The sequence below is a fragment of the Pogona vitticeps genome, chromosome 6, assembly GCF_051106095.1.
Source record: "Pogona vitticeps strain Pit_001003342236 chromosome 6, PviZW2.1, whole genome shotgun sequence".
Classification (NCBI taxonomy): domain Eukaryota; kingdom Metazoa; phylum Chordata; class Lepidosauria; order Squamata; family Agamidae; genus Pogona; species Pogona vitticeps.
Window position 1 is genome coordinate 47,150,508 of NC_135788.1, and position 19,435 is coordinate 47,169,942.

The following is a 19,435-nucleotide window of genomic DNA, read 5'->3' on the forward strand; positions in this document are numbered from 1 at the left end:
TGAGCTAGCAAAAATTTTATGCAACTTGTTAGGCACATTGGACACCTTACTACTCCCTATACCACCCCGTGGCTGGTGTGCAATGTGTTCCAGGAAAAATAGTACATATGTTTATTAAATTTGTTGCACCCTGCAAGTTCAGCAACCATTAATACTGATGATATATCCCGCTAGTTCCGTACACAGCCCGTGTAGATTCAATAAGATTTTGAATTCAAATAATGTACAATTTCCTTCCTTTCAAATCAAGGAGGTAATGTCGGTGTATATAAATTTTTGGGGAGGTAAAAGGTAAAAAAGTTCCCTGACCCCTGATTTAATATGTAGTCTTAATACTAGTAATTTAGTTCTTTAATTCTGCTTCCCTCTTGTGGATGACTACAGGAAGTGCAAATATTTTCCTCCCATGTTTGTCAGTCTAAGAGTGGAACTTGGAAAAGTTACTTTTGGGACAACTCCCTGAATCTTCCTCCATGGAGATTTCTTGTCATTATCCAAAAAGTAACTTCCACACTCAGTTTTGGGGTATAGTACACCCAGTCAAAACATATAAGGTAGGTTAGAGCCAGTCAGAGAGAAAGTTTTCACATTGTTTGACCAGTTTAATTTGACATAATAATTATAGGCCATCAAGTTAACTCAGACTTATGATAGATATAAAGGATTTACTAGGAAAAAAATCCTCAAGTGGCATTCCCAAACCACAGTCTCTGCAAGGATACATGGCAGGGCAAACAATGCCCATCAGCTACACACACTCAGGTGATCTTGGTTGGTTCCTCTCCTGGAACATAGTGATGATTCAAACTTCTTGCCCCAGGCACTGCAGCCAGGTGCTCCAAACACTAAGTTACACAGTTTTGTTTTAGCATAAAAGTTGTTCAAATACTGAGCTCATTCTAAATTTGCAAAGAAAAGATGATATAAGGCCTAATCCAATTGCCATTCCCAACTGTTGCATATTCTTTGAATCCGTGGCTGAATGGGGGAAAAGTGATGAAAATTCCATTGAGTTAGTGTGTCTGTTCTAGATGGGATTACCATCTGGATTAAGGCCTTTGTCTCTAAAGATACTTAGAAATAAAATTTACAAATCTGCTGAAAATAGCAACAATTGATGGTCAATATCTGTAATCCTTAAGAATAATCTATGTATATTTAATATAGAGAGAGGTTGCTTGAAGGATCAACACTTGATAAGAAAATTCTATAGGAAAGTATTAGGCTAATTTAGTTAGTTTCTTTCTTGACTGTGCTAGTATATAAGCAAGGACACATCAAATATGTGTAAGGTTAAGACGTTAAGTCATTATCGCTGTTAGAAAGCTCCAATTAATTCTAAAAGGTTACACAGTACATTCAGTGTGTTTTAAGGGGAACTTATTGTTCCTTTTATTGTTGTTTTAAAACCTTTAGCAAGGGGGCATGATTATTCCTAGGAAATTCCAGTTTCACAAACATATTCACAAAGAATATGTTCGTGAAAATTTAGTAGTAATTAAAACTGATCTAACCAAAAAGTAATAAATGCCAATTTGTATGTTTTTGCACCACCTACTAAGCAATTTATATCAAACTGGTTTTTGGCTGCATATACAGTGCTAGCAGTGGGGCTTAGTGCCACTATATCAACCCTATCTGAACACCTAATGTCACAACCTACCTGGAAGGATGCTTCTGCTTTTATATCCCACAAGAATCTTTGATTTTGATCTGTTGGACACAAACCATGTACAAAGTTCAAATGAAGGAATGGAAAATGATATTTTCAATGGCAGCTGAACAAAACCTTCCTTTCTTGGAACCTCCATAAAATTCTCTTTCTCTGAAAATTAGATAGAGGACATTCTTAAATGCTACACCCATTTAACAAATGTTCATTGACTGAAATTAAGTTCAATGTACTTTATACATTAGTAGGTTACACATTTGCAATTGTTTGAACACACTTGTTTTTCATCTTATGTCTCAGTTTCCTTCTCTTCAATATTTATGCAGTTTTGACTATGTTGATAGCCATAGGCTACACTTTTGAAACTCATCCTCCTGAAAAATGGTCTGTTGCAAAAACTTCATAACAGCAGAAAGTTATATTGCTCATACTGTACTGCAGAAGTGATTCTTTCTAATAAATTGTATAATATGCAAAAGAAATAGTTTAATGTATTTAGAAAACCATTATATTCTGAAATAATATATTATGTAAGGTTACAGACATTAAGATAGTAAAACCTCTCTTCTGTAATGAAGTGTTACAAATATGGTTGAACAGAAACAATTCAGCTCTAAGGCATGGATGAATTTAACGATATTTTACTTACCTCATCTCTATCATAAACTCAAGCACATCTTACATGCACATCAAAATGCTTGATGTTTTTATACAATAGTAGTCTGTTCAAAGGTACATTTTGTTCCATGCATTTTATTAGAAATGAAGAACTGTATAGTCTTCTGTAAAGGTGTTTGTTGTGAGATGACACCTTCATCCAACAGGATTTTACTTTCTTCTTTCTTCAGGAGGCCATGCAATTTCTGTAAGCTCCCATTTTGAAATCTATCTTACAGAAACATTTTAAAGCACTACTTGACATTTGTGTTAGAAAATATGCTCATTCTTTCGGGAGGGGGGCACTGGCATGTGTACTGGCTGTTATTTGAAAAACCACCTAAGTAGTGCCATGTAAACATGATTTGGACTTGTTACTTTGAACAACAATCTCATGGACCACATAGTAAATGTCTTTCAAAAGTGATGAGAGTTGTGGAAGTAGTTACAGGCCCACTGTTCTGGAAGAAATTCCAGGGGAGACAAGAATGTTGACACAACTGAAGTAATTCTGCCAGTCCTGGGTCGCGTATATATAATCTTCTTCCAATTTTTTAAAAAAAATGAAGCAGTAACCCTGCCTTAGAATAAGCATGAATAAGTGCAGCTTTCTGGAGGATGTTGATCCATCATGCATCACCATGGAAGGCACAGTCCAATAATATTTTAAGGAGTATAATTCCTACATCTGATTTAGGATACCTTAATTTAAAAAAATCATACTATGTTTTCTGTTGGGAACTGGTCACCATAATCAACAATAAGGTTTTATGAAAGACACAGTATTGAATTTGACAGGAACATCTAACCTTAATGAATTTACAGCATTCAGTTTGCAACTACGTATTAACTATATACAGTATTTAAAATATATTCCTCAGAGTGGTCGACCAGACCAGATGGGTGGGATATAAATAAATAAATAAATAAATAAATAAATAAATAAATAAATAAATAAATAAATAAATAAATAAATAAATAAACAAACAAACAAACAAACAAACAAACAAACAAACAAACAAACAAACAAGATATCTATATATTTGAACAATATTTCTTAGACGTCTCGGTTTAGAGCTCACTGAATATTTAAGGTACCTCTGAACCTGAGCACAGCTGAATATATGGAGGTACAGACAATTAATGCAAGCTACATGTGAGTAGCAGGTGTTTTGGTTTCTTTTTAAACTGAGAAGAAATTATGCTTTTTGGGGGGAAAAACAGTGAGCAATGTCTACTGAATTTTTGTAAGCTGTCTAGAAGACAATTTATTTACAAGCAGTATGTAAAAATGATAGTGGTATATCAAAGGCAAAAAGTATACTAATTTTTATTAAATTCTCTCAGAAGAGGCTAGATCTATGTGCAAATAATAAATCACTTGAAATGTTTTAGATACCATGTCTATTCTTAAAAAGAGAATAAGGCAGCTCTATATGTGAAGAAATTCTGGACACAATAATTCTGATTACAATGGTGCCTCGCTAGACAGTTACCTCGCATGACAGTTTTTTCACTAGACACTGACTCTGCGATCGCTATAGCAATTCGTGATTCCTATGGGGGAAATTTCGCTGGACAATGTTTGGTCCCTGCACTGCAAACCGATTTTCGCTAGATAACGATTTTGACAGCTCCCTCCGCACTCGCAAAACAAGTGTTTTCAGGACCTAAGCTTCGCAAGACAGCAATTCAAACAGCTGATCGGCGGTTCGCAAAGCGGCTTTCCTATGGCCGATCTTCACTAGACAATGACGATTCTTCCCCATTGGAATGCATTAAACAGGTTTCAATGCATTCCAATGGGGAAATGCTTTTCGTTAGACAATGATTTCGCTAAAAAGCGATTTCAGTGAAATGGATTATCATAGCGAGGCAACACTGTAATTTGAGGGTAACTTTTACTGCTTGCTACATACAATCCTGTTCCCAAAATATACATGCCTGTCTTCTTATAGAGACTCCTCCAAGTAAACCTGAAAATGATATTTGAGATTCCCAAGATTATGCAATTTTTAAACCCAGGAGTTTCAACCTCCTCAATAGCGTAGTATGTTCTGGCATGACAATCTCCTTCAAGCAGTTTGCTACAGGTCAAATTTCAAATGAGATCAGTGCAATTTGAAGTTGTATTCCAAATGAAGTGTTACATTTTATTTGAGTTAGTTTATTGATGGTGCACAAAAACAACAATTGATTGATCTCTTTCCAACAAAACTAGTAAATCCTCCCCCTTGAGGTTAATTTGTAAAATTGCATTAAACTAAAAAGATTGGGAGAGCAATATAAATTAAGTGCCTGTGTTGCATATCACCTTTCCAAGTCTTCAATCAGCCTTTTGCATTACAAATAATTAAGTGGATGTTTCCAATTTTACAGAATTAACACTGACTTTTAAACAAAATCCAGATACTTGTGAATGCCACATTGTACTGTGAATACCAGTCTCACATTGTGTTACATTTTTCCATCTGTACAGTTCCCTTTTACAAAATGGGCAACACAAAATACATCAACTGCTTGTCCTTCTCTGAAAAAGTTTCCGCTCCCTAGTTCCAGTCACAGAAGGAAGTTTAAATCACCCCAGAAAACCAAATAAATGGCTATGTTTGGTGTCTTCAAGATGCTTCACCTTCTGTGGGGGATGTAGGTGTTGTTGGAGAGGCCAGATCTGGTTTTCTTGACATTCTGTCCAATTCAGCCTGAACGTCAGTTAAGACAGGCTTCTGGCCTGCGTACAAAAGACATGATTGTAATGTTTGGCATGAATATCCATTCCTAAATCAGAGTATTTATTTCAACAGCCATGGAAGAGAATCAATAAAGAGAGGTTACTTACCTGTAAACATGGTTCTTCAAGTGGACCTCTGTGAATCCACACAATTGGGTGTTCAGACAGCGCCTGCGCAAGTCTTCCCAGAATATTCTAGAGCTTTTTCTAAAAAGTAACAAAGTTGTGAATTGCCCCTATAGCGCATGCTCTGCCCACCTCAACCCTCAGTTCCATTTATCCGCCATAATAATGACCGAAGTCAATCCTCAGGGACGGAAAGAGGGTAGAGTAGGGCGGGATGTGTTAATTCACAGAGGTCCACTTGAAGAACCATAGTTACGGGTAAGTAACTTCTCTTTCTTCTTCATGGACTCTGTGAATGCACACAATTGGATGACTAGCAAGCTCACTTACCGGATGGTGGGCCATCACTGTAGAACAGAAGTTAATACTGCCCTTCTGAAATTGGCCTCCTTCTTTGCTCTTAGATCAAGTCTATAGTGTGTCATAAAGGTGGAGGCCGTAGATCACGTAGCCACTCTACAGATGTCAGGTACATCAATGCCGTGTAATAGTGCTGTTGAAGTCGCCATAGCCCTCATGGAATGTCCTCTCAAACCGTCTGGAGGAGTTTTACCAGAGAGATCATAAGCAAGAGTTATAGTGGACACAATCCATCTGGAAATTGTTGATGGAGCCCTTATGAGGTCCATGAAAACACAAAAACAGCTTAGGTGATGTTCGAAAGTCCTTCATCCTAGTCATATAATATGCTAGAGCACAGCGTACGTCAAGGGAGTAAAGCATTTGCTCAGTATCTGTGGAAGGTTTTGGAAACAGAGTTGGCAGTGTCAGCGGCTGATTCAGGTAGAAATTGGAAACCACTTTGGGTAAAAAAGAAACATCAGGGAACAGGAGGACTTTATCAGGGAAGAATTGCAGATAGGGGGCATCCACCCTAAGAGCAGCCAATTCATTAGCTCTTCTTGCTGAAGTGATGGCCAACAAGAACAGAGTCTTAAACGACAATAACCGAACATCAGAGGTGGCCATGGGCTCAAAGGGAGGATGTGATAGAGTGCATAAGACCAATTGTAGAGACCATTGTGGCACGGGTGGTCGAATATTGCAAAGACCTTTCAGAAAGGACTTAAGCGTGTGGTGAGAGAATAAGCGAGCAGAGTCCGAATGACGGGGTTGAAAGGATACTATTGCTGAAATGTAGACTTTCAATGTGGAAAGAGTCAGACCTAAATCAAACAAGTGACGCAAATAGGTGAGGAGAGTGTGAAGAGACACAGGCATTGGCTGTAGGCCCTTGGAATGGGCAAATCTCAGAAAATTATTCCATTTCTAAGTATAAAAGAGAGTGGTGGAAGGTTTCCTTGCTTTATCCAGGACTTCTTGAATTAGGGGAGAAGTCTCCACACTGTCAGATGTAATGATTGCAGGTCCAGATGATGGATGTTGCCAGAGCACTGAGTGAGAAGGTGAGGAATCAGCGGTAGCCTGAACTCGTCCAAGGCCATCAATTTGAGGGTAGTGAACCATGACTATCGAGGCCAGCATGGTGCAATAAGAATGGCATTGGTTCTCTCTTCCTGAATCTTTTCAGTGTCCTTTGAATAAGAGGAATGGGAGGAAAGAGGTAAAGAAAATCTGTCTCTCACGGAATCATAAAAGCATCCCCAGAGAGTTCTTGCCTCTGCCTGCATGAGAGCAGAACATGGGGCACTCCTTGTTTTGCACTGTCGCAAATGCATCTATTGTGGGATACCCCCATTTCTCGCAGATTGTGAGAAAGACATCCTCGTCTAGCTCCCACTCATGAGACTGTTGTTAGGCGACTGAGTGGATCTGCAACTTGGTTGTCGCTTGTTGAAACATGCTGAGCACCATTCCCACTAACTACTCCCACTAACACTAACTCCCACCACTAACGGCACTCCCACAGGTGGACTGTCAAGTATAGGAGTGACATGAATCGTGTTCCTCCCTGTTTGTTTATGTATAACATGTTTGTGGTGTTGTCAGTTACTACTTGCACTCCTTGGCCCTGAATCAAGCGAGCAAACGTGCGGAAGGCTTTTATCACCGCCAGCATCTCTAGATGGTTTATATGGAGTCGGCTCTCTTGCTTGGACCATAGGGCGTGGATCCTGTGGGGATCGCAATGAGCTCCCCATCCTGTGGGACTGGCATCTGTAGTCACTTGAATGGAAAGGCGTACTGGACGGAATGGTCGACCAATAAGCAGATGTGGTACGGATGTCCACCATCTCAGCTGGTTCACTAGTTCCGGCGTCACGTGCAGCCTTTTGTAAGGACTGTCTGTCAATGGGTCAAACAGAGACAAGTACCATGCCTGAAGTGAGCACATCTTCAGGCGTGCATGTGTTAGAGTCGAGGTTGTGGAGGCCATTAAGCCGAGTAGATGTTGACCGTGATGAGCTGACACCTTGGAGTGTGGAATGAATCTGTTTACCGCTTTGCACAACTTTTGAAGACATATTTGGGGTAAGAAGACTCGAGCTTTGATAGAATCCAACCTTGCTCCTATGTAATCGATAATTTGAGATGGAGCCAGTTGAGATTTCTTTGTATTTACTTTGAAGTAAAGACTGTCCAAAGTATGAAGAATGAATCTTGTGTCTTGAATGGCTTTCTGACAAGATGATGCTACCACAAGCCAATTGTTTATGTATGGAAACACCATTATGTTGTATAAGCGCAAATATGCTGCCACGGGTGCCATACACTTCATAAAGGTGCAAGGAGCCGTAGATAGCCTGAATGGAAGGGCGCAGAATTGAAAGGCAGTACTTTCGAAGAAGAAGCGTAGATATTTTCTGTGGTGAAGATGGATGGAAATGTGAAAATATGCGTCCTGTAGGTCTATTACTACGAACCAGTCCTGCTGATGCAAAAGATGGATAACAGATTCTAAGGTAGACATGCAAAAATGGCGCGGTTGAAGGTAAGTGTTTAGAGCCTTTAGATCCAGTATGTGTCTGATACTGCTGTCCTTCTTTGGTACCATGAAATAGCGGGAATAAAAGCCTTTCTGAATGTCTCTTGGTGGTACCTGCTGAATGGCGTTTTTTGCGAGAAATATGAGAACTTCTTTTAGGACAGGTGCGAAGGATGAATATTTGATGCGTCCTAGAGGAGGAAGCTCTGCCAGTTCTAGACGGTATCCAAATTTGACAATGTTTAGGACCCATGAGTCTTTGGTAATACGGCCCAGTTGTCGTAGAAGGGAGCTAAGCGTGTGGTAGGTGATGTTGCCTGAACTGTGAGTGTCCTTAAGTCAAAGATACTGTTTTGCTTTCTTCGTAGGAGGACGATAAGACTGATGCCTTTGTGTAGACACCTGTGATCGAAAAGCAGTGATTGATGAGGAGGCTTGTGATGATCGGCTCTGACTTTGAGGCTTGAAGGTACGATAGGTCTGGGAAGAACGCTGCTGGTACTGTTGCTGAGTGTAGGGTTTATGACACTGATATTTCTGAAATTTGGGTTGCTGGTGGATGGTGTACGACCTAGCTGTCTTTTTCATCTTATGTAGATTTTCCATGGAATCGTCAGTTCTTTCATTGAATAAACCTTTAGCATCGAATGGGAGCTCTTTAATGCGGTTCTTGATGTCTTCTACAATATTGGTAGATCTGAGTCAAGCATGCCTTCTTAAGGTAATAGCAGAAGTTAAGGTTTTAGAAGCCACATCTTCTGAGTGTCGGAAGGCCAGTGTCTCATGCTTGGCCACTGTAAGTGCTTCCGCGTATGTGTTGAAGAAGCCGGTCCTAGTCTCTTCTGGAGCAGCCTCAAGAGCTGGGAGCACTCTTGCCCATAGCTGTCGCTGATATGCCCCCATGACCGCTTGATAGTTAGCCACTCGGAGGAGAAAAGTGGCAAAAGAGTAGAATTTGCAACCCAACACATCCATCTCACGTCCCTCTCTGTTGGTGGGGGTAACCTTGGCCTTTCCACTTGATTTAGAGAGGTTGGATTGAACCACAATAGAATTTGGTGGTCGATGCTTCAATAAGAAATTGGTATAGTCACCATGGGTACGGTACAGGTTTTCAACCTGGTGGGACACCTGTGATGGAGTAGAGGTAATTTCCAAGACTCCTTTACCCTTAAGGTCAGAATGAATGCTAGGCTCAATGGTGGGGACCGCTTTTGATTAATGTTCCCAAAAATTAGGTTCTCTTTAGGCGGGGGAGGCTGTGCGGTGTCAACCTTCAAAGCCTTACCCATTCTAGAAACCATCTGAATGTAGGAGGAAAAATCCTCTGATGGGGAAGATGGATGCGGGTCTCCTGCATCTGACTCAGGTGTTTTTTTTCTTCTACAGTGGTTTCCACAGATGCCCCTGAGAAAACCTCTTGATCCTGATCAGACAACTCTGAAGAGAAATCAGCTTCTTGGTCTGAAGGTGAGGGCAGAGGAGCCTGTTGTTTTCCTCTATTTCTTTCTGTAGCATGCTTGGAAGCTAACTTCCCAACTGACAAATGTGATGAGGCAGCTCTTAAGAGGAGAGAACAGTCTTCCTATGGGTCTGTGAATAGCAGTTTTATTTATTTCGCGATGTTTAGTCCTACTATGTGTCTCGACATCGGAAACCCGAGATCTGGGGGGAGATGGTGAAGAAGACGACGTTGAGGAGGCATAAACATATTTTATCTTCTTGTGCCTCTTATAACACGTCCGCTCCGAGGAAGAGTCGGTGTCAGTCTCTTACTGTCAACGGTGGGATCTTTTACGGTCAACCTCGATGTATATTGGGTCACCATACTTGTATTTCTCCCAGCGTTTAGAGGATTGGGTACGACAAAGATTTCCCAATGGGAAGAACGACGTCAATCTGGAGAAATGTGCTTCTTCTTTGCTGTCTTTTTTCAGGGTGGAGAATCTAACCCTGACGAGATTGAAGGTGAATGAGGCAGAGGAGATGCTCGCCCGGTAGAGACAGGCCTATGAAGGGCAGACACTGGCCTACAGGCAACAACATCTTCTAGCTGGCTAGGGCTCGGTGATTGTTCGAGCCCTATAGGTGAACCTTCTAGCAGTTGGGGTGGAAGTGACGCAGCAGCCTCGGAAAGGGATTCATGATCCCGAGATGAGTCCTTTAAAATAGGAGAGGGGAGTGAAGCGGAGACTGGCGGAATGCTCTTGAGGTGAGCTTTAGTCGAGGTTCTTTTATCACTACTCTCTAGTGATGAAGACTTTTTCTTTTTTAGTGCATCCTTGGAAGGGGCCGCAGAGGAAGAGGTTGACGTCGAGGTGAGTGGTTTCTTCGACCCGAAGTAGAAGGTTTTTTCAATGTCTTGTTGGGTTTAGACGTTGTTCTTGGTTTGTGGGGGGGGGGGGAAGAAACTGAGCCCTCTGGGCGCGGTGTAGCTGATAGCATCGAAACCGTCTCCATAGCAGCGGGCTTTGTAGCAGACAAAGTCCTGTCCCAGAGAAATAGTTTCAGCCTCTGCTGCCTAGCTTTCGGAGCAGGTTTTGTAAATTTCTTGCAGTTTTTGCAAGACTGAGGCTGATGGTTTTCCCCTAAACAAAAAGCAGTGGTAGTGACCATATGAAAAGGGCAATTTTCTGGAACACGACGCACACCAGCTAAAAGGTCCTGATGGGGACATAAACAGCAGGGGTAGAATATATAACTCACAGTACGCAGTCCAAAGCAGTCCGAGTCGCAACAAAACCCAAACCAAGGGAACGGGAACCTTGTTAAGGAAATAAGCCAATCCAGCAAGCGAAGAATAACCAAGAGAACCGGTCCGTGGTCGAATAAGACGGGCAAACAATCAAGCAAGAGTGGGAAGGGAATGACAGTCCGAATCGTAACTGGGAGATCAGTAACCAGAAACGAGAGGGGCAAGTAATAATCATAGTAAAAAAAACAGTCTGTGTTCAATTCTGAGATGAGAAAAAATAAGCATAAGGAGAGCTCTAACCGAGAAGTTCCTGTCACCAAGGTGGTAAAATGGAACTGAGGGTTGAGGTGGGTGGAGACTGCTCTATAGGGGCAATTCACAACTTTGTTACTTTTTAGAAAAAGCTCTAGAATATTCCGGGAAGACCTGTGCAGGTGCTGTCTGAACACCCAATTGTGTACATTCACAGAGGCCACGAAGAAGAAAGAGGCAATACAACAGTGGAAACATTATTCCAGTAGTATAACTCAAGTTGTACTAAGTAAACATGCCAATATTTTTAAAATGTTGCAATTTCTAAAAAATGTAAACTGCCTTTTCAGTGCCTTGCACATTTCTCTAAATTAACAGTGCACAAAGACAAGAAGGTAGAAGCAGTGCAAGAACATTGTTTTTTGCTTATTCCAAATCCATACCTAGACTCCCTTACCCATACCTGAGAACACTAGAAGGAAGGAAAAAATTCAGTGGTGCCACAAGTTTTGGACAAGCCAGGGCATGGACTGTGGACTCCTCATCTCAGGTCATACTGGAGCATGATGCTAGCCCAGACCACATCTGATACAGCAAGTGTTATCCACACACAGCTCTTACTCTAAATGGGCTCACTATACAAAAGAAGGATCCTGGGTTGTTGTTTGGTCTTCATCAAAATAAGGGAAAAAATCTACACGTGCAGCACTACCCATACAGTAAGTCACTTATAATTAAAAGTGAAACTGTACACACCATGACAACACATTTTTACAACATCCATCACTGGTCTGAAACAAAAAGGATTCTAGCTTCTCACAGAACAGGTACAGTAACTGCACTTGATAGATGGTGACAGTATCAACCACCTTTTCAGAGATCTTCATGTGCAGCAGTGTACCCTGCATGTACTGTCACACAGTCTAATTTTGGATCCTTGGACCATTTCCAACTTATAATGATGATCAGATCAGCAAAGATTATAGTAACTGAATAGCAACTAAACTGTAACATGTTGGCATTTCTGTATCATACAGGAAAAGACACTATCCTGAGCAAAAACTTTATTTGAAGCTATCCTTTATTTAAGTGCCCATTTTATCCACCCCTACAATGCATGCATACTATTCTTACCTGGCTTTTTCACAGATGGTGACAGGTTGCTGCTACCACTACTGCCAGTGCCTCCTACTCCTCCAGGACTACCAACACCAGGAGGTCCTCCAGGTGAGCCAGTTTTCTTACTCAGCAAACTGTTGAAAAAGTTAGCCAGGACTCCCTCACTTGTGGCTCCAGCTGAAAAGAAATTTTAAAATGTTTTCTGTAAAATCACTCCCATAACATAGCCAGAGGGTTCCCACCCAATTACGAAGTGAAAGTCCATCAAATACAACGGTCCCATGCCTAGTGTTAGCTTCTATAGATCAGTGGTTCTTAACCTTTGTTACTCGGATGTTTTTGAACTGCAACTCCCAGAAACCCCAGCCAGCACAGTTGGTGGTGAAGGCTTCTGGGAGTTGCAGTCCAAAACTCCTGAGTAACCCAAGGTTAAGAACCAGTGCTATAGATCACTGGTTCTTAACCTTGGGTTACTCAGGAGTTTTGGACTGCAACTCCCAGAAGCCTTCACCACCAACTGTGCTGGCTGGGGTTTCTGGGATTTGCAGTTCAAAAACATCCGAGTAACAAAGGTTAAGAACCACTGCTATAGATTACAGTCCATTTCTTCAGAAACATGGAGCATTATGGTTAGGCCACAGATTTATATAGATAGGGTTCAGGTAGAGAGCTTGGGGACCAAGCAAGATAAGAAAAGGAGGTACCAATTACATTATTTTATTTATTTATTTATTTATTTATTAGATTTTTATCCCGACCTTCTAGACAGGAGTCTACTCAGGGCGGCTCACAATATATTGTGCACAAAACCGATTTAAAAACAACAATTAAAATCTACAATAATAATATAATCAAGATGGGAAGATAACAACAAAAAAACAAGCAAAGTGGAAATATGTATTGGCAGGAGGGAAGGCCTGCCTGAAGAGCCAAGTTTGGCTCTTGAAAACACCCAGCGAGGGTGCCAGGCAGATCTCTGGCGGCAAGCTGTTCCAAAGTCGAGCGGCCACTGCCGAGAAGGCCCGGTTTCTTGTTGTTTCTTTCTGGGCCTCTCTCGGCGTCAGGCCCCTCAGCTGTTTTTTATTCAGAATTTTTTTTTTGTTATACATGCTAAATGGACCAAGCAATCTCTCTCTGGACCTTATATAGAAAGTCTTCCACCCACCAGAAAATCTATTTTAGCATTCAAAGTTATAAACACTTTCATTAAGTATTTGCTACCCTTGATTTGGAACTGAAAACAGTCATCAATCCAAAGAGTAGTATTTGAAGAGACCAAATAAGACATGTTTACTGACAAAATGAAGTATGAAGTTACTATTTAGATGGGAAAACTGTAAGGCTATCTTAAATGCCTTTACCTTTCATACTAGGATCAATTTTTTTTGATCCAGCAGGAATGGGCGTAACACTGGCAACATTGGAGGTTACTGATCTGTTTGGTGTCCTTGGGGATCCTCCAGGGACTCTTGGTGAGGTATCCTATATAACATTTGAAAACATGACAAAACAATGCAGCTGAAATATTGAGCACACAGAAACATAAGTTCCTCTCAAAATTGGGCAAAGGAAGCTGGAATGCAGGAAGTTACATTAAATAGTGAAGTCACTGATACTCAGTTCAGTTTAGACAATGGCTGGTAAAATTTATACAAGCAATTAAAGAAACACTTTTACCCCATTTTTATTCCATGTCATGGATGAAGCTACTCAAATTACATGCGGTGAGGTTAGATTAAATCAGTAAGAAACAGAGGTGGATACACTTTAATCAGCAGCAACCTGCCACTGCAAGAGATGCCATTTCTCTTATGCCTGCATAATTAACACAAGTGGATTTTGTGGCCAATGCTTCTGTTTTTCAAAGAAGAGACATAATGCAAAAGATGGACAGGAGGAAAATGTGGGTTGCGGAGTTTCAGGCACATAAAATGACGGAAAAAATCAAATACAGACAATTAATGAACATTATGGAGCCCCTGACACACTATCTAGATTACAAAAATGTTTTATAATTCCTACTGTGAAAAAACAAGCATTCAAAATTAAATTCCAACCAATACTACACCAGTGGTAATTACACACACAGGTTTAGTGAGAAAACAATGTCAACTAAAATTTATTTCCTATTCTTAGAAAGCCATCTGAAAAATTCTAAATGCGAGTAATCACTTTTTTATACAAAACATGATACAAAGCTGTAATAAGTACTTTGACAGTACAATCTATGTGTCTTCTCCGAAGTAGGTTCTACTGTGTTCAAATGCTTACTACCAAACTGAATATAGGATTGCAGTCCCAAAGAAGCAAAAGGTATGAAAGCTCTTTGGTAAAAAATGCAGGAATACGAACATATGTAATGCTTTACCAAAAATAATATATAGGAAGTATACTTCTAAATTATTGGTATTTAGGTATGCATTACTAACCACTGGTCTTCCAGCTGCAGTAGGTGGCTGTTTTGCTAACAGAGACTGCAAAACAAAATGAAACATATTTTAAAGGGGAAATGTTGACAATAATTTCAAATATAAATGTAACCAAATTCAACTTCAACTGAAATGAAGTTAGACAGAATACACAGAGTGTATGCAAATCAAACACTACCTGCAGCTTTGTAAGAAATACTTGATCATCTTCTGACATTATCTCCTTCTCGTGTACGAACTGCAAACAGTAAACATTAAAATACATTTAACCCAATAGATTTGAAACACGTTTATTTATTTATTTATTTATTTATTTATTTATTTATTTATTTATTTATTGCCAGTGTCAAATGAAGGCAATTCTTATCAAGATACAAATACAAGGATCAGGATACAGTCTTTGATTTCGAGCTTTTACTTGTTGAAATCAGAATGTTTATCAACTACTATGCTCTATATCGCGGTACCTTAAAAGTAGCTCAGTAGCTACAGTGTAATGCCACAGCCCACTTATTAACAGAAAGCACATTATACCTACCTTATAGCTAATCTGTCCTGGCTGCCTAAATACTACTAAACTTTGATCCTTCTGCTACAGTTAAAATGTTATAAAGCTGAAAATGAGCTATGACTGTAATTCAGGCTAGTCCATCTCAAACTGAATGGTATAATCTTAACCTTCTGGTCTTATTTTCTCCTCCACGTATCTAAATATGTATCTATGTTATAATACCATAAAAATTCCATCCTGCTGCAGCAAGCACACAAAGAAGATGGGTTTGGTTTCATTACATCAGTAATGATGCAGTAACATCCTGTGTACAAAATTCTGAAGTATGGCAATTAGCTTCACTGTTGCCAAATGCCTTTAGAACAGGCTTGTCCAACCTGCGGCCCGAGGGCCGCATGAAGCCCAGGTCAGCTCGTAATGCGGCCTAGTGCAATTTTTTATTTTAAAAGAAATTCCAAAGTTTCAAGTTACACTGCCGGCGTGTGCAGCCGGAATGCGGCCAGGGCATGTCACAACAGTAGAGGGGGAGAGAGGGAAGGAAGGAAGGAGTGGGAGGGGAGGGGACAGGGGGGTTGTGTGACTGCATTGCGCCGTCCCTGTCAATAGGTGGACCCCTCCCGGCCCATAAAGCTGCCAGAGTCGAAGCTGACAGCCTCTGCTGTCTGAGATCGCAGCTGCCGGTAAGCACGCTTGGAGCGGGGCTGCAGAGGATGGCTAGGGCTGCCCCCCCATGCGGCCCAAACCAAATTTTCATCTTCTAATGTGGCCCAGGGAAGGTGAAAGGTTGGACACCCCTGCTTTAGAATGATGCATACATAGGCTGTCCATAGTTGTGTGTCTATCCCACCCCTCACCCTGTTCGTTTTCTGAAAATATGTAATTAGACATCATACTTGATTAAAATAGTACCCTGTTTCCCCTAAAATAAGACCTAACTTGAAAATAAGCCCTAGTATGATTTTTCAGGATGCTCGTAATATAAGTCCTATTCCAAAAATAAGCCCTAGTTAAGTGAAACCCCACACTGTACCATTGTGCAGCAACCAGAAGATGACATGACTTTTATTTGAATAAATGTAGATGGTTGTACATGACAAAAATAAAACATCCCCTGAAAATAAGCCCTGATGCATTTTTGGAGCAAAAATTAATATAAGATCCTGTCTTATTTTCGGGGAAACAGGGTATTTAATAGGAAATATTAGCACTTGCTAATATACTCCTTAAGAGGGAGAGCTGGAGAAAATTAGGTATATTCTTTAACATTGAATGTTGATGTATCGGAGAAAGTGGCAGTTTTATTGAAATTGATTATCCAGAGAAGAAGGATGCTACCCAAATCTAGTCAACTGGGTCTTATTTGATTGTTGGTCTTATACTTTTTTACATATCTTCTACTGTATATCTTGACTTATTGGATTTTCTTTGTTTATATTTAAATTTACTATTTTATTCAATTTTATTTTATTATGCCAATAAAGCTATGATGATGATGATGGTATACTTAAGTTTGCAACCAAACAGGCTGCTGCAGTTGTGACAGAAAACAGTAGACTGCAATACTATCTGTTAAAATTTATTATCTATCCTTCCAAATGAGACAGTGTGCTACAATTAAAATTTCCTCTTAAAACAATTTACCTTTCTGACTGGTGGCTTTGTAATAATATCTTCAAAACTGTCACCCACTTTTAAAGCCTGAAAGTTTTCATGCAATATTCCTATCTTCTTTTCATTGTCCCATCCTGCAGGACTGAAGATAAATACACAGTCACAATTTGTATTTCATTTGGTCAAGATCTAGTGCCTTTCTATACAATCATATCCTCTGCAAGAGACTTCTATCCTTTAAAGCGGAACAGGGGTTTTCAATTGATAGTCTAAGGGAGATTAAAATTTTACTAACTGCATCATGTTACTTTGGTTTCTGAACTCACCAACAACAACCCAATATACAGCAATAAACACATAGGGCTGACACTCATAGATACTGATAGATCTTATATCAACATAGAAAGAAGTTCCAGTGGGATGGGAAAGGGGGGAAACAGTTATTTTTCATATAAGCTCCTAAAACAGACCTGGGCAAAATGCAGCCCACAGGCCACATACGGCCCGAGAGCTGCTCCTGTCTGGCCTGCCCGTCGCCACTGAGTGAGCTGGAGGTCCATGGCAGTTAGGAAAATTCGTGAGATCCGACGCTGGGATCTCACGAGTTTTGACTGTTACTCTTGAGCTGCAGGCTGCGGAGCCTGAGGCTCAAGAGGCCAGAAGCAATCCTTGCGCAGGTAACATGATGATGCATCACATTGCCTGTGCAGGATAGAAGAGAGTTGGAGAGGAAGGCCGCGGTGGAACGGAGGACAGGTGAGTTAACTCAGTGTCATTTTTTTCCTCCCCCCCCCCCCGCGGTGAACAAATTACAACACTCACATAGTTAACTCCCTAAAAAGTTTAGGGAGTTAACTATGTCAGCCTTGTTCATTCACCGCAGGGCCTCACCCAATGGGGGCCCATTATTATCCACAAATTGGGGGCCTATTACTACCCACCCCAGAACACAGTTCAGATTTTTCATGTGGCCCCCTATAAAAATTAATTGCCCACCCCTGTCCTAAAACCTTATTTAGAATAGTCTCCTATTTCAGTGGCCAGTATACAAAACGGGCAGTTTTGTTACAAAATCACTGATAATAATGAACATTCTACAGATTTATTACAAAAGATATAATCTAAAAATCTTACATAAATACTGCATCTTTTTCCACAACTACAGCAGGTATGTTGAAGGGAAATCCATATAATTTCTGGACAATATATTTATACACTAAATCAATATTCTTATTTTCCTTTACCGAAGTGTAAATAAGTGCTGCACCATCTGAACTATGTGTTAAAGAAAAAACAGAAATATTTATACACTTGGTGTTCCCAGTGAAATAACTTCTAGTTTTATTGATTGATTGATTGATTGATTGATTGATTGATTGTATTTATACCCCGCCTATCCAGTCATTTCGACCACTCTAGGCGGCTTACAACATAAGGATAACAAGTTCTAAAAAATATATAACAATTAATTAATTAAATGATTCTATAAGATGGGAAAAATAAAAAGAAATCAAATAAAGAGGGGGAAAAAGGAAAGAGGACAGGAATTAACTGGAAGGGAAGGCCTGCCTATACATCCATGTTTTTAATTGGTTCTTAAAAGTACCCAGCGAGGGTGCAGCGCGAATCTCCGGAGGTAGGTTATTTCAGAGACGAGGAGCCACCGCCGAGAAAGCCCAGTTTCTAGTTCTTTCTTTCCGGGCCTCCCTCAGCGTCAGGCTCCTCAGCCTCACCTCCTGGCTCGCGCGGGTGACACAGGTAGAACTAGTTGGGAGTAAGCGTTCCGCCAAGTATCGAGGTCCTAAACCATTTAGGGCTTTATATGTAAGCATTAACTTTGAAGTCAATGCGGAAACGGATGGGCAGCCAGTGCAGCATGGCCAGAGTAGGAGAGATATGTTGGTATTTTCTCACTCCAGTAAGGAGTCTGGCCGCAGCATTCTGCACCACTTGAAGTTTCCACATCAGCTTCAAAGGAAGCCCCACATTAATTCCTTCACATATTATGAAAGCTACTTTAGTATGTATATCTTATTTACTGTGCTAATGGGTAGATTTTGAAAATCGTATCTTTGTCTTAATAATCATGGTATGAACATGTTTTTGCCAGCACACAGAGTTCTTTTGCAGCTTTCTTTATGGCACAAACAATGAAAAGAAAAATCTAATAAACTAGCTTCTCATTTGGACTGAAGAGGGCTAGGCTTACCAACTTTGGAGCAAACCAGGATATTAAACCAGTTTAATTCCATGGCTTATTCCAAATCAAGTATCCACAATATCTCAGACAATTTAAAATATGATCAAGCCAGATTATGATAATCCAAAATCAGGAAATATCCCCATAACTTAGATTTCATATAGGAAACTGAGGCCATGGAGTGGCATGATAACAGCTATCCAGCAACCTGAATAAAGGCTATCCAGATTATCTGAAGGATGAATGTTAATGATAATTTATATTATAAAGGATACACTGTAAACAAAACCGTCGAATGTGTGACTGAATGAAATCAAAGTGCTCATCTCTGTAATCATGTTCCTTTTCCAGCAGACTAATGGCATCACACTGCAAATAAACAAGAAAGCAAACAAACAAATCCATTTAAAATCAAGTACACTTACAACCTTCTAATATTCTAATTCTTGAACAAACATTCTTATTCAAAAGCAGTATACAGTATTTATATCTAACAGTCTCATTCCAATGCATATATTTTCAAGAGTCTTCATGCTGTTTAAGCA

The 19,435-nt window shown here is 40.2% G+C and overlaps 1 protein-coding gene and 1 long non-coding RNA gene across 2 annotated transcripts in view; one reads left to right on the forward strand and one right to left on the reverse strand.

Moving 5' to 3' along the window:
• Window positions 1-4,456: 4,456 nt before the first annotated feature.
• The window catches only part of DYNC1LI1 (dynein cytoplasmic 1 light intermediate chain 1), a 43,731-nt gene continuing 28,752 nt past the window's right edge, over window positions 4,457-19,435 (reverse strand). Inside the window, exons 6-13 of the mRNA XM_020799480.3 lie at window positions 19,166-19,259; window positions 17,825-17,960; window positions 16,721-16,832; window positions 14,747-14,806; window positions 14,569-14,613; window positions 13,501-13,621; window positions 12,155-12,316; window positions 4,457-5,060 (exon numbers count right to left, since the gene is read on the reverse strand). Of these exons, the coding sequence (XP_020655139.3) occupies window positions 4,948-5,060; window positions 12,155-12,316; window positions 13,501-13,621; window positions 14,569-14,613; window positions 14,747-14,806; window positions 16,721-16,832; window positions 17,825-17,960; window positions 19,166-19,259 (843 nt within the window). The 3' untranslated portion in view covers window positions 4,457-4,947. The remainder of the gene's footprint in view (window positions 5,061-12,154; window positions 12,317-13,500; window positions 13,622-14,568; window positions 14,614-14,746; window positions 14,807-16,720; window positions 16,833-17,824; window positions 17,961-19,165; window positions 19,260-19,435) is intronic.
• Window positions 5,057-13,608, forward strand: LOC144583490 (uncharacterized). Its single transcript, XR_013537274.1, has 3 exons — window positions 5,057-9,543; window positions 10,349-12,567; window positions 12,712-13,608. It is a non-coding gene; the product is annotated as an uncharacterized LOC144583490 (long non-coding RNA).